The following is a 25,212-nucleotide window of genomic DNA, read 5'->3' as shown; positions in this document are numbered from 1 at the left end:
GAGTCAATTAATTACAGTTGCAGAAGAAACAAAACTGGAAGGTACATTAATATGCTGTTGCCAGTAGTTAAAGTCAACTATTTCTTTGCCAGGAAGATTTTTTTTTTTCCTCCAGCCAAAATTAGCAGTGCAATTACCCCCAAATTGCTCTGTCTCCTTGTCCCCGGAGCAACTCCTTCAGGTGAAGGAGCTGGGTGCCATCCATCTGGTGGGGTGCCTCCCAAGGGAGCCGTACGTCTGATGGTGATGCCTGTGCCAGGCTGTCTCAGGAGCTGTGTGACACTGCTTCGAGCTTGCTTCTTCAGACTGCACAGACAAAATAGTACAGAATACGTGCCTTCTGAGCCCTCATCTAGCTGATCTACTTTTATCCTTTCTGTATGCATCTTCCTACATACTTCTGGGGCAGGCACAGAGGAGAAGGGGAGCAGATGCGCAAGGGCTACAAGTGGGTGCTGGAAAGAGCTGGTGGGGATGTAATGAAGAAGATGCTTTGGCAGGAGCCATCTTAGTAACAGTGAGCATCCTCAGAGGTGACCAGTTAGTTTAGCAAGTCACATCTGTGGGCAGCTGGTAAAACAGTTCTCTTGATGGACTTCTCAAAAACAATCACATCTTTTATGATGACAAAAGGCCTCTGGACACCAGAATGAAAAAAGCTGCACAAAGGCTAGATGGAAGAATAACGTGAATTCTGAAGTATTTTTTGTATAGTCTCTCCAGTAAGTCTATCATGCATAGTCATGTCATAATATGCATAATATGCATAAGTCATAACACATAGACTTGTAGCTGGCTGTGATAGCAGCCCTGCACAGCCCACTTTCTACACTTGGGTTAACATACTAAAATCTATTGCGAAAGGATTATATTGCGTGTGTCTGCTTGGAAGTGATAGACTTTCTGAAGCTGTACTGATGTTCAGGAATGGTCTTTTCAAGTTCAGCATCTACTTAGCCAGGAGAGAGGATTTGGACATTATGAGACAAAATGAACCATATTCATATGGTGTTTATAAAATACATTTCGTTGTTATTTCCCACTGCAGCAGATGGTACCCAAAATAAGAAATGACCTGAAACCTCATTACCAATTGCATCAAGCCTGCACGAAACTGCTCAGGGAAGCAGGAAAATATTTGACTCGTTTTCTTTTGAAGAAGGCTTCACTTATTTTTAGTCTCTTAGAAAAGAAAGTTTGTGGAAGATATTCATCACAAATATCCGCCGTGACACTGGGCAGGATGGAAAGTTAGAAGAAATACCCAGCCTCACGGTGCAGGGTACCAACCATCAGTCACTGCTTTGGGTTAAGAAGACACATCCTCACCATGAGGCAGCTATTCCCGAGGTGTGTGTGATGGGCGACTTGTTCCCAGCCTCCCCCGAAGCAGCTGATGGGGCTGTTGCCCAAGACTACAATGCTAAATGCCAGCATTCATTTTCCAGGTAAACGGCTGGAGTCTCAGATGTCGCTAGATAAGCGTCCTGGTGTCCTACAATACGACTATCCTGTCTTCCCAGCCACTAGGGATGCAGATAAGGGTAATTAGCCAAAGATCCAACACTCCAGAGGGTGCCTGTCACTAACACTTTCCTATTTGCAGCATCGTGTGCCGTAGATTGCTGGAGTTAGCAGCCACGTGCACAATCTCCTGTTTCCGTTAGTTTCTGCCACTGTTACCAGGGGTTACTGTGAGTTACTGGGGACAAGGACAAGCACGAAGCACAAAGCACAGGGCAGACATGGTGCCAAGCCCAGCGCTAAGAGCAGTAGGACACAGCCAGGGAAGAAGCCTGAGCCCTTGCAGTGGCTCTTGAATCTGAAGCTCCTACTGACCATCTGCAGCTGTGTTTGGCCATATAAACATTGAACGCAGCCTTGCCTGGTGTTCCTTCATTTGCTCATGCTGGTAGACCCTTCATCATGTCCACCCTGAAGGACATCAGCTGCTGTCAGCAGGGGATGAGCCAGCAGCACCATGGGCACAGGAGCCATGACTTTCCCCAAGATGCCAGGAAAGCCTTTTTCTTCCCTCTGACTTTGCTCCCCCTCCCATGATTGCTGTAACCTGTCTATGTAGATGATAAGCTTTGAGACTGGATCTCCCCATGTTTTGGGTCTTTGCTGGGTGTTATGACACCACAGACCTCGTTCTCAGTACTGCTCTTACAACTCAGCCTTATCATGAGGCTCCGTCACTCCTGCAAACTGTTGCTGTGGTGGCTTCCCCTTCCACATGGGTTTACAGAACGTCTGCCTCCACTTCCCCATGGGGTGGGAATGACCTTCAGCTGGATTTCAGGGGAGGCACAACCAGTTGCCCCAGTACTGGCTGCCTGGCTGGCTGGCCAGCTGGCCACCCCTCGCAGAGGATCCCCGCTGCCCTCTCAGGGAGGCTCAGCCCAGCTCAGCCCAGCTCAGCCCAGCCAGTTGGTTCCGATGTCGCGAAGTTTGGCTTTCCTCCCTCCTCTCCCTCCCACTTCTTGACACGTTGCATAATTTCATATTTTGGTATGCATTTGAGCCTAGACAAATGTGGGCCAGTGTGTAATTCAAGTTTAATCTGCCACCAGAAAAATTACTCTTTTTAATTTAAGATAATCATCTATCTGATGGTCAAGTTCTTTAGTAGTTATAACTGGAGAAAGAGCCATCCCAGAGAATAATAACACTTCACTGTAGGGAAGCTGTTTTTAGCCTGTTTTCTAAAACTTCCACTGAGCCCCAGAGGCTGTTTTTTTGTCATGGAGGAGAAACAAAACAGTTTTTGTTCAAGTTCCTTGTGCAAAGGAGCAGAGACGTTTCCTTCTCCAGCTGATATGTTGTAGATCAGCTTTAACCATATTTGCAGGTATCACTGTGGTTAGCTTGTACGTAACCACAGATTACAATTCGGCTGCCAAACAATCTAGATAGCTCGTCATATGACTGTAACGATCTCACGGCACAGCACAAGCGGGGCCCACAGTTTTCTGTGCCACTTTCTTTGCTTTCGTGCTGGCCGCACGCAAGTATAAAATGGCAACCTTTTCGTATCTGTTCCTCCACTGGAAGGAGAAGGCTTGGGTGGGCAGGCAAGGAGTGCTGATACTCAACCACAATCCTAATTTGTGTATATCCATGCGCTTGGGAGAAAATTTAGGCTGTGCTCCAGAGAGGCTGTCAGTATCAGAAGAAGAAATCTTGAAAAGACGATGAATCTGCACACACTGGTGTGACACCATCCGGTGACACCATCCGTGTGCTGCACTACAAGGCTTGCAGACATCAGGCCAGAAAATATCCTTGGCGATACTGTGGTGTTATTTCTTAAGATATTTCTCTTGTAATATAAGTGGCTTAAGATATTTCTCATGTAATAAAAATGGCTCTTCGGACTGTCCAGATACTAGATGGTAAATGAGGGGATTGAAATTCTTTCTTTCCAACTGGTTAACAGACTTTTCTTCATTATTTGTGATTAAATTACTAATGGCCCTGCACTGGACAATGCAAAATACTTTGACCTTCTATCAGGACCCTCATTTTTCTCCCCCCAACCCTGAACTAAAGGCAAAGTGTGAGAAAATAGGTGTGTATTTAGTCCTAAATAATTTGCTGCCATGAAAAAAACATGACAAAACATGGTTTTCCTTCATCCTTCCCCCTCCCTCCCCTCCTTCCCTTCAGGCACTGATGTTTTAAACGCTCTCTGCTGTGGACAGATGACAAGAGCCGGTCCGAACCACTGTCACACGGTCATTCGCACAGGCGTTGCTCGGGGCAGAGCCGACAGCGCTGGCCTGATCCCCAGGAGGTAGATCCATCTACTACTTGTGATTAGAAAAGTGGTGGGGTGGTGATGAGCGCACATGACCATCACACGGCCTGGGGATCCTACATAATTGCAACAGTAGCTTACGGAGATGGTTAAAAGGGAGATTTGTTCCTAAAGGCGTTTAAAGATGGGGCCAGAGGCGCTGGTGTGAAGCCAGGCCGCCTGCCTCGGCAGCGTGCCAGCCCGCGGGACGGGGCTTTCTGCTCCTGCCCCACACTGACACACAGCCCAAGGAGGGAGCCTGAGCCTCCCCAATGATAGTTTGCCTAAAAACAGGATCTTCCTCAATGTCATACTGCTAGGCCTTCATGGAAAAATCATAAATATTAAACACAGCAAGAGGCGAGGCTGGTGAGGCAACTTTAATAAAGAGCAATAAAAAAAAATTTAAAAAGTAAAAAAGGATTAAAGATCATAAAATATTTTTTAACTTCCCAGCTGTTTGGGGCAGAGGCTGTAAGGAGGCAGGTAATATGCTTCCTGCTGGGATTAACAGCAACCTAACAGAGGCCACCTGGGAGGCAAATCCTCTGGGTTAACTCCTACCACTCCTAGAGAAATTCACGTCCCCTATCAAGCGCTGGTGGTTCCTCTGCAAGGGGCTGGTGAGATACAGTGCAGACGTCCTCCTCGACCCTTGAAATGCCATACGTGGCCGCAAAGAAAAGCTGGCTGGTGAGCCCAGGGCCGGCGCTGCTGGGGATGCTCGTCCCCATGCTGTGGTCCCAGTACTGCTGCTGCTGCCCTGCGTCCTGCTGCGGCATCCCTGCAGGGACCGTGCAGCAGAGTGCAGGCAGCACGGCATGGCATGCAGTCGCTGGAGGGATCTTGCAATAATATTTTTATGATGAAAAATATTGTTTTGTTTTTCCACTTAAGTGGCCAAAATCAGCTTGGCTCTTTTTGCTGCAACTTCACAAGTGAAACCCAAACAACTGCTGCCATTCAAAGGAGCCTGAGAAATCCTAGGAAGTCTCTAAAGAGCTGACAGTTGATGGCCAGAGGTATTGCAGAAAGGCATTGGTCAGCTGTGTCCTCTGGGCTGCTGCTGGAGCTACTTCCCTGTAACCCAGGGCTCTACTTCTGCACGGCGGCTCCCAATCGCCAGGCTCAGGCACTCCCCAGTAACACCCCAGGCCTCTGAAATCTCCAGTGGCTTCACCATGAACTTTTGAAAAGTAATTATTATCCCAGGATTCTATTAATTTCTTTGAGAGGGGGTTACCAGTACTGCTCATATTTGTATACTTCGTCCATGTCCCAAAATGCCAGAAGCTCTAAAAGAAAAGAATAAAACTTCCAAAATGAGTCATATAACTAATTGTAGTGAAGCAATTTGATTTTATCCTACTTAATTAGTTTCATCAAGATAGTTCAAAGGAGGCTGACAAACATGCTCCACAAACATTTATTTCTGTTATTGAAATAGAAGGTATTCTAAAACATACTGAATCTCCCTCCCCTCCTTTTGGTGTCTTAGTTCCCTCAGATTGAACAGCTAAAATGTATTACACCATTAATTTCCCTCCCTTCCCTCAAAACGAAGCTACTTGCAAACACCAGGATGAGTGAGGGCACCTCTGCAGGCCTGAGTCACGAAGGGATAAAGCCAACGTTTCTTCCTCCGCTGCTGCCGCGCTTGGCCACGTGCTGGTGCCCAGCCCGAGAGGCTGGTCGTGCTTCTGCTGCTCTTAGCAATGCAGCAACCCAGGGCTATCCTCAGGCAGGGGGCTGTGCAACTGCTTACTGGGTTTAATGGAGCTATGGCCATTTTTGATCAGTTGGTTCTAGCCCAAGAAGTCTTTCTTTTCATGTTTTTGTTCAGAGACATCCTGTCCACCAGAGTGAGTTGAAACCCAAAACATGTTGCACAAGAATTCTGGAAATTTCCAAATAACACTAATTTCTGGAACAACATGACTAGCTTATGTTTGGTCCCAGCAAAAGCAGAAAAATGCAAACAGCTTTTGAATGAAAAATGACTGAAGGGGAAAATACAAAAATGTTTTCATCTCATAAATGAGTTTGAATTGTTTTGCTATTTTAACTCAAAAGAGGAAATGCCAAAACCAGCATTTGGGAGGTTGCTATTGCCCTTTTTAAATTTTCTTTTAACTCATTGAATGGGCCAGAGGCATGAGGAATGTCTTTCAGTCCTTTCATCCCCAGCCCACCAGGCAGCTAGAGCCATGTTGGCTGCCCTGCTCAGCAGCCCTCCTCCCACCCTGAGCAGGCAAGTGAAATGTCACGTTATTTATTTCAGCCACCAAAAATGAGTGCTCAGATGTGCCACTAAGACAACTTCTTTTTTGACGACCACACCAACCCCCCCCACACACACGACCACATATTAAGAGCAATGCCCCCTGCCCGGTAACGATACTTAGACCAGCCAAAAGCACGTGCAGTATAATTCACAGAAGCGCAGCCAGTCACCAGTGCTGGTACTTCTCAAAATGTACGTATTTGGGAGAAGTCAAAGATTATTTTGCACTTTCTACATCTAGAGAAAGTACTGGGATAACTTGCACTACACACTGATGTGTACTGATCTATAGAAGAATCTACACGCTGTGCCTTCCCACGTGGTGACCTGATGGTTGGATAGCGTTAAACCTGCCACGCAAACCCCTTATCTGATGGTGCTGACATTGCTTAGGGAGGAGCGAGGAGCTGCAGGCTCAAAGCCCTTCGGGGACAGCTGGTTTCTGCTGCCTGTCACAACCTAGCTAAACTGATTTCCAGGACACGGAAAGAAAAATCAAGTCACTGGAGCTATTGTTGCTAGTAACTCATCTCTGCTGCTGGGTTGGCAGCTGACAGGTAATAGTTCTCACCAAAAAGAGTGACCGATAATTTATGAAATATGGACAATCTTTCAGAAAACAGCCTCAGAGCAATTTCTGGACATAAACTTACTAGTTATGGTGTAATCTTTTAAGAAATTGGTGCTCAGGAAACATGGCAATTGAAGGTCATCTGTAACCATTATTCATAGCTACAGAAGTTTCTGGAAACCATAAGAGAACGACAGAGTAGGTTTTCATGTTTTTGCTATAGCTTTAGATCTAAACCAGGGGCTAAAAGATCTATGCAACTGCTCCTTGCCTTCTGTTGAGACCCAGACCTCCCCACAGGACAAGGAGGAAGTTTCCTAATCCACGTACAGGAAGAGGGAAATATTTCACTCTCTCAGCTTCAGCCCACAATGCAGTAGAATTGAGGATACTGTTGTCCAACCTCTCCAGCGATCGCTGTGAACATTTTGGTCCAGGGGGTGACCTGTCATTCCCTGGTGAATTGGCCAGGCACATCGTGAGGCAACCTCCCCAAAGACCTATACGGTGTACAGATGTGAAGGAGAACCAGAGACAAAAAAATCTGGTGGTGGTGATGCACATGGTACTGGTTACTAACTCCACATATACCATGGTGTGTCCACATGCTACTCTCCCAGACAGCCCAGAAATATTTTCTTCTCTAGCTACTAAAGAGAGCAGAGGAAGAGTCACTCTCTAGTGTTCAGTATAAGGGTGGGATTTTCTTTTCTACTTCTGGCTAAGTGAATGTTACAGCTGAGTTTCTCCAAAGTGCCTTTGCTGATTGCAGAATCACAGAAGGGCTGAGGTTGGAAGGCACCCCTGAAGGTCATCTGGTTGAACACTCCCTGCTCAAGCAGGGCCACCTAGAGCCAATTGTCCGATGATGGTTCTTTAATGTCTTCAAGGATGGAGACTCCTCAACCTGTCTGGGCAACCTGTGCCAGTGCTCAGTCACAGTAAAAAAAAGTGTTTCCTGATGTTCAGAGGGTACCTCCCGTGTTTCAGTTTGAACCCACTGGCTCTGGTCCTGTCACCAGGCACTGCTGAAAACAACCTGGCTCTGTCTTCTCTGCACCGTCCTTCAGATATTTGATTCATGATGGTCCATGCTTCTGATGTCCATGCTGGTAACATTGTGCTAGTTTCTCTTTATATCTGGGTACGATAATGCTTTGAAGGACAGCTAGAATGCATATTAAATGTCTTCCTGATGTGCTTTTCCGTATAAGCTATTGCTTAGAACTGGCACAAGAAAATAATTCAGGGAGGAATGGTCCATGTGACCGTGAACAAGAACAGAGGCAGTAATCACTACAAGCCTTCTAATATGAAAAGAGGAGAAAGATTTTTTTCAGAAAGGCAGAGATGCTGTATTCTAGGTTGCTTCAGAAGGGGAAACATTTCAGGAAAATAAAATTAATGATGTGCTAACCAAATAAATACATAAAATAGCTCCTTTGGCTACACTAAATGAGAATTCAAGAATTATGTCTACCAATTCAGCTACTGGGATGCCTCAGTATAAAGTCTATTTTGCTTGAATTGGGGGGGAGGGTTCAACACGACAGGAGAAAAAAATGGTTCAAAATCAGTCACAATCTTGGTATCTTCTGAAGCATTATTAGTAAACGATGACAATGCTAATTGCGGCAAAGCTTGCACCTCCTGGCTCTTGACAAAATTAGGTTTCAATTTCCTTAATTAGTTTTAACAAACAGAGCCAAGACCTGGGTGGAAGGAAAAAAAAAAAAGTTATTTTAAAGTTGTTTTAAAAAGCAAACTCTGAAGGAGGGGAGCTCTTCAAGGAGGTCTGTTGACAGAACACAAATGTTTAAGGACCAGAACAGTCAAGGTCTGTGTCTCATAGGAGTTAGCAGGGGTTTTTAGTAGAATAGTTCTAGCAACTTTTGCTGATATGCTCTGTACCTACTACTAAACCACACACCAACCATGCTGATGCAAACCCTCATGCAGCAGAGGAACACGTGTGAGCAGGTGAGTCACAGATTTCAAGCCCGGAGTAATGAAAGCAGAGGGTCTCCCACTAAGATGCAGGCCATCTGGCTCAGCAAGGGAAGCGTTACGTTTTCTTTCTGACCCCCCCAGCCCAAGCAGCGGCAGGTACCTCATGCTGCCTCCCCAGCACGAGCTCTAGTGCCAGCTTGCAGGAGGGGACAAGAGTGTGCACGCGTGCGTGAGTTTGAGCGAAGGGGGAATATTCGGCATCACTGCAGCCTTTGAGTGGCTCCGACTGCCTCTACAACCATACCCTTAATAACACCGAGATATTTTTTTCAGTTTTAAGTAATACTATTCATGACATACAAACTGCATCAACAGTCTGCAGGATCAATCTTCTAGTTGCAATTTTTTCCAGAATAAAGCTACATCCAAGTTTCCAAGTATCTGTCCCATATAGTCACAGGTAAAGAACTTTTCTAACAAATAAACATTAAGATTTTCTGGCACACATTGGCAAAATTGTTTCAGAATGCCCAACGTGACAGCTGTGTGGCCAGACACTGAGATTTTGCTTCAACCCAAGAATTTATTAAGACTTACATGAAAATATTCCATCTTAACATAGTACACATCGGTAGCATTTGAATACATATTTACAGATTTATTTGAACTTTTCTGAACTGCAATTCTACAACCAAGCAACATATCCATAAGTGTTTCATAAACTTTCAAACACTTACATATTTATACATATAGTTTTTGCATATATATATATATATAAAAAAATATTTTTGAGACTCAAGGACTGAGAATAGTCAAAAGGACATTATTGCTACATTTCCATATTTACAAAAACAATGCATAAACCCATTCAAAACAACAAGCCATTGCAAAATAAGTTTCAAAAATCCCCAAATTATAAAAATATAAATTTCAAGAACGAAAAAACCCAAACCTCTTTCACCTAAGTGTCTGTAAAGTACCGAGACATCTATAATTATAACAACTAGTTTGTCTACAGTTGCTCTGAAAGCCAACACGTTACGAAAGAGCTTTTATAGTATTAAAACTGAAAATGCTCAACAACAAGTATGCATAAGAGTGCCTCCAAACAACTGGCTAACTTTGGAAAGGTGCAACAGCCTAGGTAAGTTCAGTGCAAATGGCTAATTTTTGACTTAACTCTGAAAGACGGATTTCTGTAACAATAAACCAAATGCACAGTCATAGAAGGAACGTGGTATTCAACATAACCCAAAATATACTACCAGTGTGTGTATTTACAATTACCTTGCATTTGGGCAGTTAGTTACACATTTAAATTGCATGTAAACTCAACCAAAATCCTGGTAAAGTATAAGTTACAGAGTGCTTAAGTGCATTGTAAATAAATAGGTACTTAACTAGTACTCTGCCTCTGACAAATGCTTCTCTCAATGCCTTTACTAATTTCTAGGGGACAGAAACAAAGGAAGAAAAGAACTAGCAGTGTTTCTGATGGGAAGAAAAGGGGTTAGAAGGTACTTGAGCACAACCCCGGGCTCAACAGATACTGACCCCAAAGCCTTATGTCTGTCAGACAAGACTGAAGGGATTCTTTCTTTTATCCCATTCATAAATTCAGCGCTTCCCAGTTAGACTCTTCTTCGTTATGATCTCTGGACTACTATAGAAAGATGAAATGACTCGGGGTGGGGGGAAAAAAGCCCTTTCCAGTTAGCACTATCCAAGCCTGCCTGTGGGAAAGATTCACCTGGGTAGGACAAGATAAAGAAAGGGCCCCCAGGACAGAATTTTTTGCCTCTGCTCTCGCTTAGATAAGATGACTCGTTAAACGGCCTCTCCTCCAGACACAGTTTACTGGAAGCAGCCCTCCTCCTCTATTTTGACCAACTTGGCAAGGCTCACCTATCTTTGGTGAACACTTTTGGACATAACTATTAGCAAAACAAGCATTGAAGCCCTCAGGCTCCCAAGGCAGGGGGGCGCAGGAGCCGCTCAGGGTCCGTGGTGGGGTGAGACCCAGCGATGGACAGAGCCGTCCCTGGTGGGGAACGAGCCAGTGGGAAGTAGTGCATGTACCCACAGAAACCTCACGACCGGTCTGCAAGGCTGACAGCATGGGTGGGAAATAAAGATGAAGATCCACGCTCTTCTCCTCTCCTCTGCTTCAAAGCCCAGAGCTCCTGGGAGGGTTTGCTGCTGTGCAGACCAACTTTGGAAGGGTCTCAGTCCCTTCACCTCTCTTGCCCAGGTACATACAGCATCTGCACTGGCCTCCAACGTACGATACCTGCCTGGGAAAGCTTCTCAGGCTTGGATGTGGAAAGGGGTTTGCAAAGCCATTAGCTTCATATTCGTTTATTTCTTAAACTCAGCAAAACAAAATTAACTAGAAAATGACTGTACGCCTTCCAGGCACAGATCCAGAGAAGGATCACTGCAGATACAATCTGCAGTCATCTCGTTCCACACCCTGGCTCAGGATTTCTTTTGTTGGTTGTTTTTTTTTTCTTCAGATCTGGCTCTCTACTGCAAATACACACAATATAGCAAAATATATACAGCTTCAGTTAACATTGCAATGATGCCTGTAACCGTGCTCAGCAGATTAAGTTTATGTGTAACAGTGTGTGGTAAAGGACAGCATTACAACAACGTTTCAGCTACACAGTGGTAGTAGTGAGTAAAAGTAAAAGAAATTATTGAAGTCGTCCCTCTCTCACCCCCTGCACAATACAAACAGCTAATACATCTGGGCTTCTCTTCTTCCAGATGCCACTCAAACATCTTCACGTACCAGGAGAGGCTGAGTAGATGAAGCACTGCTACCCACCGAGTTAATCCTCACCGAGTGATCTGGAGCGTTTCCTTGACTAGAAGGTGGAGTTGAGAAGTTCCCATAAACCTGCAGAAGCCAAAGACTGGTATCAATGCTCTGCAGACTGCTCCCTTCATGTATAGTTGGAGAGCTCTCCTTTCCCACCCTCTTCCCTCTGTGTACTACACACTGCTGTGGAAGGGTTCCAGCTCAGGTGTTTCATTGCACATCTAAAGAGAGTTTCAAAAGGTTTTGGGCTTAACTGCTCTTTTAAAGAATCAAGAACCTCAATCTCAGTTATTAACAGCACTGCAGCTTCCAACTGCATGCCAAATTTCAACTGAACTTGAAAAAATGCAGCTCGGGTTATTACTAAACTCCTCCAGAAACCTCACTAATATTTCCTTCACATTCTTGCTTTTGTTTTAGTAAGGCCTGCACCTGCCAAAAATATGCTACAGGATGCAATCGAATACTAGCAGCTTTCAGTTTCCTCTTTTCGCAAATTGTCAGGAAACCATGTACTCTGTGCCCAAACAAGGCATCCAGAAGGTAAAAGGAAGCTTTATTTTTAAACCAGGTTTTAAACCCCAGTAACACAGAATGTCATTGCGAGAGAAAATCCAAATTTCTGCTGTGCCTCCAATTTTTATTTGGATTGTTTTGTCCAGTTATCCTCTCAGAAAAAGCTTTTACTAGGGAATAGTCAAAAGAGCAGTGAATAGAGTTTGTCATGACATACCTCCAAGGTATATAAATAGAGCTAGGGGAAGCCAGAGAGAAGAGGCAGAAGAGCAGTGAAAGCTCAAACCCTTCATCCAGAAAGCTTTTCTAATAAAAGCTAAATATACTTCACTTCTGAGATGTGTCCCAGACTACTACAATTTTTTGTAGTTTAAGATAAGATGAATTTATGCAGTGCCATTGCATTTTGTAACATCAAAATTGTTGTGCCAGGTCTATTTTGAGTGAGAAACATCAACCATGCAAAGAGTCTTCTCCAGCTGGTACGTTTTGGGTATGGGCTTAGACAGCTACTGTCTAATGGCACAACTAAGCAGAAGTGAGTAGCCCAGACATCACTCCTACCACCCAAACTGACAGTACAAAGCTACATAAATAATACTACAAAATTAATGAAATGCCCTGGCTCTTTGCTCCTCACTGTTCTAGTCTAACGTCTTGCTTGAAACTGCTGCAACTCCAAAAAACTGATGATCCATAACTTACCCGGGGAGCATTATCTGAAAGCTGCTGCTCTATCAGCTGTACAATTTGTTTAAATGTGGGTCTCTGTAAAGGATCAGCATCCCAGCAACTCTTCATTATGTCATACCTGCAAAGATACTGAAATTAAGTACCGCTCATGAGGAAAGCCTTAGAGCTCTTATGTCACCTCCATTATTATTTCAAAGAAAAATGTGACCCAGTCCCACAGTTTACCTTCTTTAAATGACTTTTAAGAATAGAAATAGTGCTGCTAACAACTGTGCTTGTGACAACAAAGGTCTTAATACTAATGGGAGCATCTGGACACAGTTTTCTTTGACAGCTTGTTAAGTGCCAATCCATTTACAAAACAGTGAATTAAGGATGGCTCATAAAGATGATCAGTAGCCAGTCCTCTTGCTGTCAGGAAGTACAGCACAAATGCAGATGCTGTACAGTCTGGTGATACATCTCACTGACTGCTTTATCTGAATTAAAAAAGTTTAATTATGTTCTGTGATCTGTCAATAATTTATTGACACGAAGCAGATGCCATGACAAAGTGATCAGATGGTACAAGGTATGAGTGTATTTCATTGCTTGTAACAACACAGGCATGTATTCCCCTAGTTAGGAGTACATGAATTATTTTAAAAGTGAAAAAAACATGAAAAAAGACAATGAGGCAGTGCAATGAGCCTTAATGCAAGAATGGAAGCTTCCCTTCCTTTGCATCATTGCTGATGCTGGGTGATTAGAGGTGCTGGTTGCTTGCTTACATTTCAGGTGGTGCACACTCAGGGCTGAACATCCTGTATCCCTCCTTGATCATTTTATAGAACTTGGAGTCCACGGGCATCCCTGGATATGGGCTGCTTCCTGTTGAGAGAGCACGTGAGCAACAAGATTTCTGCATCTGCAGTAAAACCAAGATGAAACAGAAACCCCCCGTACAGATCTTGAAGGAGCTTACCTAAAGAAAAGAGCTCCCAAAGCAATATCCCATAAGACCAGACGTCACTCTCAAAGGTGTAGACACAATTGAAAATACTTTCAGGTGCCATCCACTTCACAGGAAGACGAGCCTTTCCAGGGAAAACGGAATAAATGAAGACAACGGACATAAAGCATACAAAATTTAGAGGATAAAATTAACCTTTTCTACTTCTTATGTGCTTTAAATACTTGTTAAGTCAAAAACAGAAGTATCCAACCAAAAATGGAAATCTCAGCATTTTAGAGTCTCCAAGTGCTGAATGGTTATTGATCCATGTTTCTGTGGGTCTACCAAACTTGTGCAGTTCCTTGCACTCTAATTTTTTGTATACTGTGTCATTCCTTCTGTCTTGTTTGTAAGGGATGGCAGGAAGTCAGAGCAAAATAAATATATATGACCATGGCATGGTTCCTTATGAAAACATGCAAGTCTGCTTCCATTGACTGGCTACCATAGGCAAACAGATGAGATTCACATAGTTAAGATGCTTCATGGCTTTAACCAACAGTTAAGACATGTGCTTTAGCTCCTCAGTATATCAGAAAAAAAAAGAAAATTCACATGAAAGAAATATATATTGACATATATATTTTGGACAGGAGTATTGATCTGCTTGAGGGTAGGAAGGCTCTACAGAGGGATCTGGACAGGCTGGATCGATGGGCCAAGGCCAACTGTATGAGGTTCAACAAGGCTCATTGCCGGGTCCTGCACTTGGGTCACAACAACCCCAGGCAATGCTACAGGCTTGGGGAAGAGTGGCTGGAAAGCTGCCTGGCAGAAAAGGACCTGGGTGTGCTGGTCGACACCCAGCTGAATATGAGTTGGCAATGTGCTCAAGTGGCCAAGAAGGCCAACAGCATCCTGGCTTGTATCAGAAAAAGTGTGGCCAGCAGGAGTAGTGAAGTGATTGTGCCCCTGTAGTCAGCACTGGTGAGGCCAGAGAAGGGGAACAAAGCTGGTGAAGGCTCTAGAGCACAAGTCTTATGAGTAGTAGCTGAGGAAACTGGGGTGGTTTAGCCTGGAGAAAAGGAGGCTGAGGGGAGACCTTATCACTCTCTACAACTACCTGAGAGGAGGTTGTAGCCAGGTGGGTGTCAGTCTCTTCTCCCAAGTAACAAGTGATAGGACAAGAGGAAATGGCCTCAAGTTGTGCCAGGGGAGGTTTAGATTGGATATAAGGAAAAAATTCTTCACTGATGGGTTGTCAAGCTCTGGAGCAGGCTGCCCAGGGAAGTGGTTGAGTCATCATCCCTGGAGGTTTTTAAAATACGTGTATATGTGGTGCCTAAGTATGTGGTTTAGTGGTGGACTAGCAGTGCTAGGTTAACGGTTGACTTAATGATCTTAAAGGTCTTTTCCAACCAAAACAATTCTATGATTCTATGACTTTTCCTAAGTTTGTGTGGGGATAGACATCCCTCGGGAATGCTAACTGGAGCAGAGGAAAGGGCACAGAGAGCCTTGGGATTTGTTTCCACTTTCCTCTCCCTGCTTTGCCCTTTCCTGTTCTGACTGTAGCAGTCAGTCAGGCTTCTGTCCTAAGCATTTGTCCTGCTGTGGGAGAATCCAGACCTCTTCCTTTTAAGTGGTCTTGCAATGATATGTCCAAAGATATATTTCAACCATACTATAGAGAAGAGCCTTGATGTCTTGTAAGGAAAGGAGACCCAAGAGAAAAGGAGGTAAATGTAAAGGAAAAGAAATGAGGCAGAGGAAAGGCAGCATTTGGCATGGCTCACCCGAGCTGGCTCACCAGAGCGGCAACCAGAGTTGTTTATTTCCTGAACACCACAGAGACCAAACACTCTTCCTGGCCAAGCCCCCAGCTGCTGTCAGCAGCACTGTCTCCCAGCAGTGTTCACCACTAGCGATGCCCCAGCGCCCTGATCTGCTTTAAGATCAGGCCAGATGCAACTAGATGCCTTCTGCAGCCACTGCTTCCTCTCTCCCCAGGCAGGTGCAGCCTATCCTCCTCTGACCCTTTCAGGCTACGTAAAATTCTATTCTCAGGCAACTCAAGAAACTTAAAGGCTAGCCTAGACAAGTAAAAATTACTTACTGGCCGCTTCCCTCCTAAGCTGCTGGTTTGCACTTCCCACTCCCAGGAGCCTTGACTGATCAAGCAGCTCCTGACTTGATCCTGAAAGCAGCTTTCTTACACTAAATGCCAGTCAATATTTTGCCAGGGCAGCCATTCCTGAATTATTTCAGCTCCTATTGTCCCCTAACCTCAACTTCTAGGCAGCCAGTGGCTGGTACCAACATTGTTTTTGAAGACAATCAATAAATTTGTCTCTCCCATAGCCTAAAACAGGGATGCTGCAGGTACCTGGGACATCAGGGACTGTTGGGTGACAGCAGAGCAGCAGAGGTATCTCAGATACCTGAGATGTCATGGACTGACTGAGTTAACTGAGCATGGCAAACTACTTTGGTGAGAAATGCTCAGGTGTGGGATTTTCTCTCTTCGCCAGTTTGCCCAAAGCCAGGATGGGCAAGCTGCAGTTCGTGTTTTGTCAAGTCCCTAACTAACAACCAGCCCCTGACCGTGGAGCACTCAGCTGGGCTGGGGAGGAGGGTTGCCTTGTTGAACACAGATTTTCTCTTCTTTGAAAAACGGTGCAAGTGAAAGCATGTGTACTCTGAAGGCAGTGGCTGGCTGCCCGTAACTGACACAGACTTAAAACACTAATCCAGGCAGCGCAAATCAGTTTGAGATGCAAAATAGCCATACTTTGTAGCACACTGTTCCAGCTTAGCCACAGACAAGCTCGATTTTCTTTTGTAGTAGGGCTCCTTTTACTGCACTAGCACTTTAAAGGGGACTTTGAGTGCTGCGAAGGTAATCTGTGCCACTTCAGTGTCTTTGTATCCCTCCAGAGGTCTAGTAGGTACTAGGGTGATTGGTACTTTTCTACACAGGAGGTTTTAAACTTTTCTCATCAAAATATAGTTTCTTGTTCCAACCTGTTACAGGGTTTGAACTATAGCTGCAAGTTAAAGCTGTATTTGTTACACACAGGAGATTAAAATCTGTATATGGAATCAGGGAAAACGAAGACTTTTTTGCCTCCCACTATGCTCTAATCAATCAATTTACACTTAAGAATCCAGTCCCCATTGTCTGAGTGATGTTTTATAGCAAAGAACAGGATGCAAACCCCTGATTATTTAGCTATTCGTAAAAATAAACTATTCCAGTAATGGACAAATATAGCAATGCCCAGAGAAAAAGTTTCAAAACAATTATATTTAGGATTGCGCTATCAGAATATTCTAACAGCAAAACTTGCAATTACTCACAGAGCTGTAACTTTTAGTATGTTCAGATATAACAGAAAGACTGGGCGTTATATTGGTGCAGCAAAAACAGCTCCTCCACTATAACACACATTCAAAATCCAGCACATTTTTTCCAGTGTAACAACATGTATATACCAAGGGTTTTTTATCAGCACACACATCTACATCAGGAATCATCCCTCGTAATGTTCCTGACCAGCACAGATATATATTAGAATTGGGACATCTGCATTTCTGCCTAACTAAGAAAGACTTTTCTTTCCAAGTCAAGACAACAGAAACTCCCCTAACTTAAAACAGGTGGATAAAATGTCATATATACTTACGTTTCCTTTGACCACATAATTTGAGTCATTCCTTATGTCTCTTGCCAGGCCAAAGTCACAGATTTTTGTTATTCGACCATGAGTGAGAAGAATATTTCTTGCAGCCAGATCCCTATGAATGCACTAAATAACAAACAGACAAACAAAGCTGGTTTATAATATCCTTAACAGGCTGTTGCTTGGTTACACATTTACTTAGCTATATAACTTACTGCATTATGCATTCTATGGCAAGCTTAAAGTCATGATGAAGCCATGTGTTAGTAAGCTTACTAAACATTCTGGTGTAGTATCTTTACTATCTTGACATTGATCCACATGGTTATCGTTGTCTATGCATTTAGTTTAGAAAAGACCACTTGCAGTCACTTTGAATTTTCTAGTGTTTGACGTGTTGCAGTCAGTTTTTCTCTGACTTTCTATCAAAAAATCACTGGCTTGTTTCCTAACACAGGACACATAAGGGGAAAATGTGGTTTGTTTCTAAAATAATTCCAACCTTTTATTAGGTGGCTATTGTGGTTGAGGGGAAAGTGCTGAAAAGCTGAAAATAGGCAAAATGATGGTAACAACTTCAAAGCACACAAATCAGGAAAATAAATTCCATTTCAAAAATACTCCTCTGGAAGACTTGAATTATTAAGTACCTAAGAGAGTTTTATAAGCAGGCCTAAGTATTTGAAAATACTGGAAATTTTCAAGTGCCAGTATCTTTCAATGAATAGTCATGCGTTTGGTGAGCTAGCTAAAGTCCAGTTTTCAGTTGAGAAGTGTGCATGTGTTTGTAACTGCAGCTCCAGAAGTGTGCCTCAGTTTCCCAGCAGTTGCGTTTTCTTTGTATGCAACTGTGGAGCCCATCTGCATTTGTTAGAGAATGGAGGTAGTTCCCTAACAAAATGATCCCTTTTTCCATCTGGAAAGGAGAGCGTTAAGCTCCCACTTTACTGATGGTATATAATACATAGGTCACAGCTTTCCAAAAAACAGCTGAAGATGGTTCAATTTTTCTCTTCATTTTTTTCCTTGAAATACAAAACTTTATGAGTTACCTACAAAAAATGACTTAAAATACCAACAATTATGCAAATCAAACTCAGAAAATGATAACTGCAGGTTGCATACGCAACTTAATCTCTGTCCCTTTTGCATACATACAAAAGGAACTATTCTTAATGACAATTACTGTCTCAGGGGACTCTCCTTCACCTCCCAATCCAACATATTCTTCACTTTGCATAAGAAAATTACTGCACTGAAGCAGTAAAGTGAAGGAATGGCCAAGCACCCAGCACGTCTCCGCCTTGTTCCCCCAGAATCAGCGCAGTTTGCATTGAATACTTTGTCCATTGAAGGAAGCCCTGTCTTATGACTATGGCACCATGTGCTTAACAAGGGAATTATGCCCCCAGGACAGGCTCCTGTGCCGACTCTGGCACTTTTATGCCTCTGAGCCTTGATTCACAAGCAAGTTGCAGAGGAGTAGCAGGGCACTCTGCACTGCTGGTCTGTGTGGACCCTCCTTTCCCGACAGTATGAGGCAATCTGAGGCATCTTATCCATCAGCCCACACTACACTGCATTTACTGGCTGGAGCTAAGAGTGTGTATGTACACAATGGCCGAAGAGGACCAAGCACAGTAATGTGTTAATGCAGTGCAACTTAATTCTGTGATAAAGCTGTTAATTCTGCACTGCCAAAGCGATACTGCACGTCACTTCCCAATCTCACAGTGAGGTGGTGTTATGTTCATTATTGCTTTTGCTACCCAATGCCACGGTGTCCGTTCGTATCAATGGGAAGACTATAAAGAAAACAGGCACTGGGAATGACGCATAGCAAATCCTGGGGCTATTCTACAGGAAAATAAGAAGAAATAAAAAGTATGTGTGTTAAGCACTGAATGTCCTGAATAGTGAAGGATGCAGGAGCCTGATTAAAGCCATTAAAATCTGTAATATAATCTGTTTGCCTGTCAGGCCTGGTTTGAAGCTTTTGATAGATGAAAAAAAAACAAAAGGAAAGGAGAAACAGTAGGGGAAAAAACAAGTGCAATAGCAAGTTTTAATGTGGACTTCCTTTGAAGCAGAATTAGGGCCACATTTCCCACTACTAACACAGGATCCCAGGATTATCTTATTTTCCTTAAATTGCATAAGTTTGGTTTTGCAATTTATCCAAGGTGCACCTGTACTATCCTGTGTCGATATTAGTTACAATGTTTACATGTTAAACGACATTTTTCCAATAAAATGTAAGAACCACCATAGGAAGATCATAATTATGCTGTGCTGAAGACTTCTATTCTTTATAAATCCTTCTCTGTTATCAATACCTCTCCTATGAAACTCGGAGAAATGTCTATTATGCTCAGGGTAGCCAATGAAGATTCTTTGTGGGTCTCTAGGCTGACTTTATCTTTCCAGAAAATTAATAACCAAGACATATCCTGTGCATTGAGCCACACTGCTAAAAAAAAAGCACACAATGTGATAGCTCCCCTGTTCAAGGCAGTATTCTGCATGAGAGAAGTAGCAAGAGCAGTGCTGTTTAAAAATCATGCAAATAGCTTTGCAGCTGTCTTCATACTGCTCTTCAGTTTGTAAACTCTCCAGCAATGCCATGGAGAATAAATCTTAAACTCTCATCATTTAATTGTTTTTGAAGGCGTCCACATGTTGGGTTTCCAGTTCTTTCCTGAATTCCATTAAATTCCCACACACCAGAGAAGACTGAAGAAATAACTCCTCGGGGTTCCTATGGGTTTCACTGCCTCCAAAGCCATCAGGAGTTCTCCTGAAACTACATGTGCGCTCCAGGAAATGAAGGGCTGAAGATCAAACCCGTAAGAGGCACCACCCAAGCTAGGCAGGGCTCAGCTGTGCCTGCCACCTCCCAACACATGACATTATTGATCAGTGGAGCCTCGGGATGCAGCAAACATAATTTGCAGCAATTCCTCTCTTCTGTCTCTTCTCTTGACATTTCTATGACTAGTTTCTGTTCATGAGCAAGGCCACTGATGCTACTAGCCTGAACTGTGGATATGCAATAGCACTGCTTCACATTGACTACTGTGCACCCTACATTCTGTTTTATGGGATATAAAACAACACTTTTGGCCAATGAGCACAGTACAGAACTCCAACATTAGCCAAAGCTTCGAGTACAACAAGCAGCATATCAGTTTGTAGTGCTTGTTGAAAAGAACACAGAAATATTCAGCATTCAAACATGTGGATCACATTAGAACACTGAAAGTGATGCTAAAGGAAATCAGAAATCTACTGATTCTGTCCAGCTCTGACAAATTCTGAACTTACGTTTTTGGAGGCAAGGAAGCTCATGCCCTTTGCCACCTGGTAAGAAAAGCTTAGTAGATCTTCGACATCTAGAGCAAGTTCATCATCTTCCAACATAGAAAGGGTAACATCCTGATCAGTGTAGGATCCTACGCAATATAAACAACAACCGCTTTTGAACGGAGCAAGTGTAATCATTTAGAAACACAGTTGTCTTAACATTAAACCTAACAGTGATCTGAATAAGTACCAGACTAGAGTCATGTAAATAGCCCATTGCCAAAACACAAAAAATAATCCTGATACCCCATTTAAGTGTGGAGAAATTCAAGACACTGTAATTTAGCATACTGTTCTTTCTCAAGCCTTCTCATATCAATTAATGTTTTAATTGTATCCCCATCCACGAGAGAAAAGTCTGATAAAACTGAAAAAATCCATGAAGCCCCTCTCTCTGCACTCCCACCAGCAAACAGTAAACCTCTTCACTGTACTCACCAGACTTCACTGGTCGCTTTTTATCAGCTTTTGGCGGGACTGCATACGACACTCCTGGTTTCATGTCCATGTACTCATTGGCAACATCACTGTTGAGACAGCAGATGAAATTAAACATAGTTTAGTGAAAAAGTTCTCAAAAGCCATCCAAACAAAAAGCCAAGGTTATGCCAGCCTTCTGAATATCATGCTTTACAAATGATCAGCGGATTGGAAACTCATGGGTGTGTAAAAAAAGATGAAGGAAAGGCCTGTACAGAAAGAGAGGTCTGTCAGTACAGCTAATGATGTATCTCAAAGTTTGGAGTTTGGCTTAGGTGAGCAAACAAAACCTTTCATACATATACTGTTTATACAGACTTTGCTCTCTATAAATTAACATCCAGATGTTTCACAGGATCTGCTAGTGCGTCCTTCTTCTGCTTAGGCCAACTTCTACCAGAATATTTCAGCAACTCAAGTGGCAATTGAAATGCAGAAGAGAAATGGTAAAAAATGTTATATTCAGAGATTCCCAAGTTCCAAAGGGGATTCGTATGTATTTCGAAGAATCAGCCGAGGATTGGGACAGCCATCTGCTACATTTTTTAAGTTTTCTTATTGCTATATATAATTCAAATGTACAGATTTTCATACTACGTGGTTTATAAATACACAGTTAGCCACCTTTAGAAATGATGGATGTACTTTGGCATTTTTCACTTCATTGTCATTAGAACTCGTATACATAGCCCTTCTGTAGCCTGAAATATCTGTTTAGTTTATGAACAATAAATGCAGCCACAGAGCTAACATGGAAAGGAGTAATGAGATCACCAATAGCTTTAGTCACCACCACAAACACATCTGATGCATTTAGCAGCTGCAACTTTACAGTAAATACTAATACGAGAATTTGGTAAATACTCCGCTGTTAATACCTCAGTTTACAAAATGTGCTCAAGCAGTGAGATTCCTGCACTGAAAAGAGGGCACACCTCCAATGGCAAATCACAGATTTGTGTTCATCGCCTCAGTGGTCCCAACCTCTATGGGGCATCACCAGCTATCCATCTAAATAGCTTCAACCAGTATTACGTCTTGCTGGGACAAAGGACTTTACCACCTCCTAAGGGTCTGCCTCATTCCTCTGTGTCTGCCAACACAAAGTAATGGGCGCACTGGGGCAATAAACAGACTAAAAATAACAATGGGCAGGTATTGTAACGGCCCCGAGGTTTCGGTAAGTTATTTCTCCCTCGCTTTGCAAAGGGAAGGAGTGAGCAGGAAATCTGCTTGGAAACATACTTGGAAAGAGCTCTGGGCTGGTATCTAAAACAGAGTGGTTAAAAATATACAGATGAAGTAACTAAAAAAAAAACAAAGTACAAGAGCAATCTCAGAATCGTGACACAGGTCGTGTCATCACAAAATCTAGTGAGTTATCAGTGGCAGCTTGCCTCTGATACTGTAAGGCACTGGTTTGATTTTGTAAGTCATTTCTGAAGGCAGGAACTTAGGAGAGCTCGGAGTATTAACACCCCAGCACTGGGGGAACTGTCATTCAAGCTGCTAAATGAGCATTGCCACTGTTTAACAGGAACGATAAACACAAATACGTACAAGGATTGGAGCCAAGGAGTTGCATGAGATAACTACAGGAAATTTGATAAAGAAGTAAAAGAGAGTGTATACAATCAGTCGCGCTCTGTTAGAATAAACCACCCACTGTACAAATCGTTTCTTTAATTAAATCATTTCCTTGCACAGCAAAGAATCTTCAAAGCCTGCTGCATGAAAGGGTTCTCCACATTTCTTGTCCCTAATAAACTTTGATATCTCCTCCTTCCCAATCTTCTAAAAACACAAGTATGTTCCAGCAGGTCATACTTACGCCGCAGGCTCTGCCTGATGCAAAAGGTTCTCGTAAACTGCAGTTTCTGCGTGTTCTTCATGTTTTGGACAAATAAATGAATCCCGTTTCCGTCTCAGAAAATTTAAAAGATCGCCATAGCAGCAATACTCTGTAATGACCAGAGTGGGACCTGTAGATGTACATGAAGTTTAGAAAGCAGGTAAGTATTGTTTTCATAGCAGAAAACCTTACATAAAGATAGCATTCAGCCAACGCTGGGCTATAAAAAATCACACTGCCTGGCACCGTCTAGACTTGCAAAGTTACAGAAAAGTAACTCGGCATCTTCCCCTTCACAGATCAGCAACTATTGTCCAGCTAAAGCTGTGTCGCTCCCAATTAATTTCCCCCCCACCTCAACAGCATTGCATTGTACAAAAATTAAACAAGTAAGTCTTTTTCTTCACGTGATAATGTTTCTGGCCAGACACATCTGTTTGATTTTGCTGACTTCCTGAAGGAAGTTATTTGTTCCAAACGTTAGAGTAATTCAAGCTTCAAACATTAATCCTTTTGATTCACTTCTGTTTACAGTAGAGCTTCACACTCCTTCAGTAATGTTTTGGAAATGATGTAGAGTGTTATATTCTGCAGTATAATAGGAAAAATCATTCAAACAGAACAGCCTGCTGCGACAGAAAACTACATTGCACAAGGTCTCAGAATATTAAAATGAAATCAGAAAGCAGAATCAAGTCATCTCCAGCACGGATGTTTATAGATCAAATATATGTTTTCTGAGTGAATGACTCCAGCTATGGCCCTTGAATATGTAATTGCACTGCGTGTTATTTCATCTGTAAGGTTATTCTCTACCACCATTTCCTAACCTCACTAGTTTACTTCCATTTTTCTGCAGTTAAAAATTATAGCTTTCGTAATAGCAAAAGCACTGTTTGTGGTGGGATTTTCTTACCGACGCCACATTTTTTTCAGCTGAGACAGACATGCACTCAGGCCAGTGAGTCTACTTTGTCGACTGTTTAAACAAAATTGTGTCATCCTATTTTTAAGTCATTACATGTGAAAGTGAGGAATGTTTTGCCTCCGTCTAAAACTATGAATTTTTACAAGCTCCTTTTCTTTGAAAACTGAAGCAGAAACTTAAAGAGCAAATATTTGTGTAAGAAGCAACACCGTCTTTCATACTAAAATGCACATAAATTAAAAATACAGGACTGTATCACTCTGCACTGACACTTCAGCTGTTTTGTAGCTTTTACTATGTATGAAAAGAAACTTACTAAGTTAATATTAAATTTGAAACATTTGGGTTGTGCAGTAATTTATTTGGAAAATTCTTTTTCTCAACTTTCTGATACTTAGAATTTGTAACTTCAGTGGTGCCTTAACAGATACATTTACAGTTTAAACAGAAGGCTGGAAGGCTATACAAGACAGGCCTGTTGACTTCACCTTGGATACTAACAAGGGACCAGTTCCCGTATCTTTTCTCATTCGTGAGAAACAGTGTGGTTGAGGAAAAAACTTATGCCGTACATTTTGTCATGTCTCAAGATGAAAGAGCACAACGGCTCACATGAAAGAGAACAACAGCAACCTTCCTTTTTAGCTGCAGCTACAGCAGTCTCATTACTGCTTTTAGGATGAGCCTAGAAATCTAGATTCAGGAATTTGCAGGTGATAGTCATGATGATCTGCAACCCACCTAAGCAATAAACGTATTTAAGATTTTTATATTTAACGGCACTGGATTCTTCTTCACAAGGTTCCTCCTTCTAGCAATAAAAAAGGAACAGAAATAATCAATAATCTGTTGATAACCCCACCTCCAATAGTGCAAGCTCCAAGCAGATTCACGATATTAATGTGGTTTCCAAGGTAACTCAGCACTTTAAGCTCTGACATCAAGGCTTCTCTTTCTGTTAAATGGGCACTTGCTGCAAGGCAAAGCACAATGTTCAGTACGTAACACACCGACCAGAAAGAAGGGAGAAAAAAATGTACAGTATATTACGGCAACTTACGTTTCAACATCTTTACTGCTACTGTCATAGCAGCATCAGATTTAAATAGACCATAAGCAGTGGCTTCAACAACTTTTCCAAAAGCTCCAGCCCCAAGGGTTTTACCTAATAAAGCAAAATAAAATACTCTGTAATGACTTGGAGCACTTCTTCTTGAAGGGTTCAGCACTTTATATTATGATATCAAGGAAGCTATTGTAGATACACCTGCTTGCTTTTTGTCCCAAGGTAAATATGAGCAATTACCACTATCTGCATTACTGCACAAC

The 25,212-nt window shown here is 42.7% G+C and overlaps 1 protein-coding gene across 1 annotated transcript in view; it reads right to left on the bottom strand.

The window, feature by feature from the left end:
• Positions 1–9,194: 9,194 nt before the first annotated feature.
• Positions 9,195–25,212, bottom strand: part of KIT (KIT proto-oncogene, receptor tyrosine kinase) — a 58,888-nt gene continuing 42,870 nt past the window's right edge. Inside the window, exons 12-21 of the mRNA XM_054825080.1 lie at positions 24,944–25,048; positions 24,746–24,856; positions 22,935–23,085; positions 21,062–21,150; positions 20,585–20,712; positions 17,264–17,386; positions 13,608–13,719; positions 13,414–13,513; positions 12,656–12,761; positions 9,195–11,512 (exon numbers count right to left, since the gene is read on the bottom strand). Coding sequence (XP_054681055.1) covers positions 11,387–11,512; positions 12,656–12,761; positions 13,414–13,513; positions 13,608–13,719; positions 17,264–17,386; positions 20,585–20,712; positions 21,062–21,150; positions 22,935–23,085; positions 24,746–24,856; positions 24,944–25,048 — 1,151 coding nt within the window. The 3' untranslated portion in view covers positions 9,195–11,386. The remainder of the gene's footprint in view (positions 11,513–12,655; positions 12,762–13,413; positions 13,514–13,607; positions 13,720–17,263; positions 17,387–20,584; positions 20,713–21,061; positions 21,151–22,934; positions 23,086–24,745; positions 24,857–24,943; positions 25,049–25,212) is intronic.

Source organism: Grus americana, chromosome 4 (genome assembly GCF_028858705.1).
Source record: "Grus americana isolate bGruAme1 chromosome 4, bGruAme1.mat, whole genome shotgun sequence".
NCBI lineage: Eukaryota > Metazoa > Chordata > Aves > Gruiformes > Gruidae > Grus > Grus americana.
This window is presented reverse-complemented; position numbering and strand designations above follow the sequence as displayed.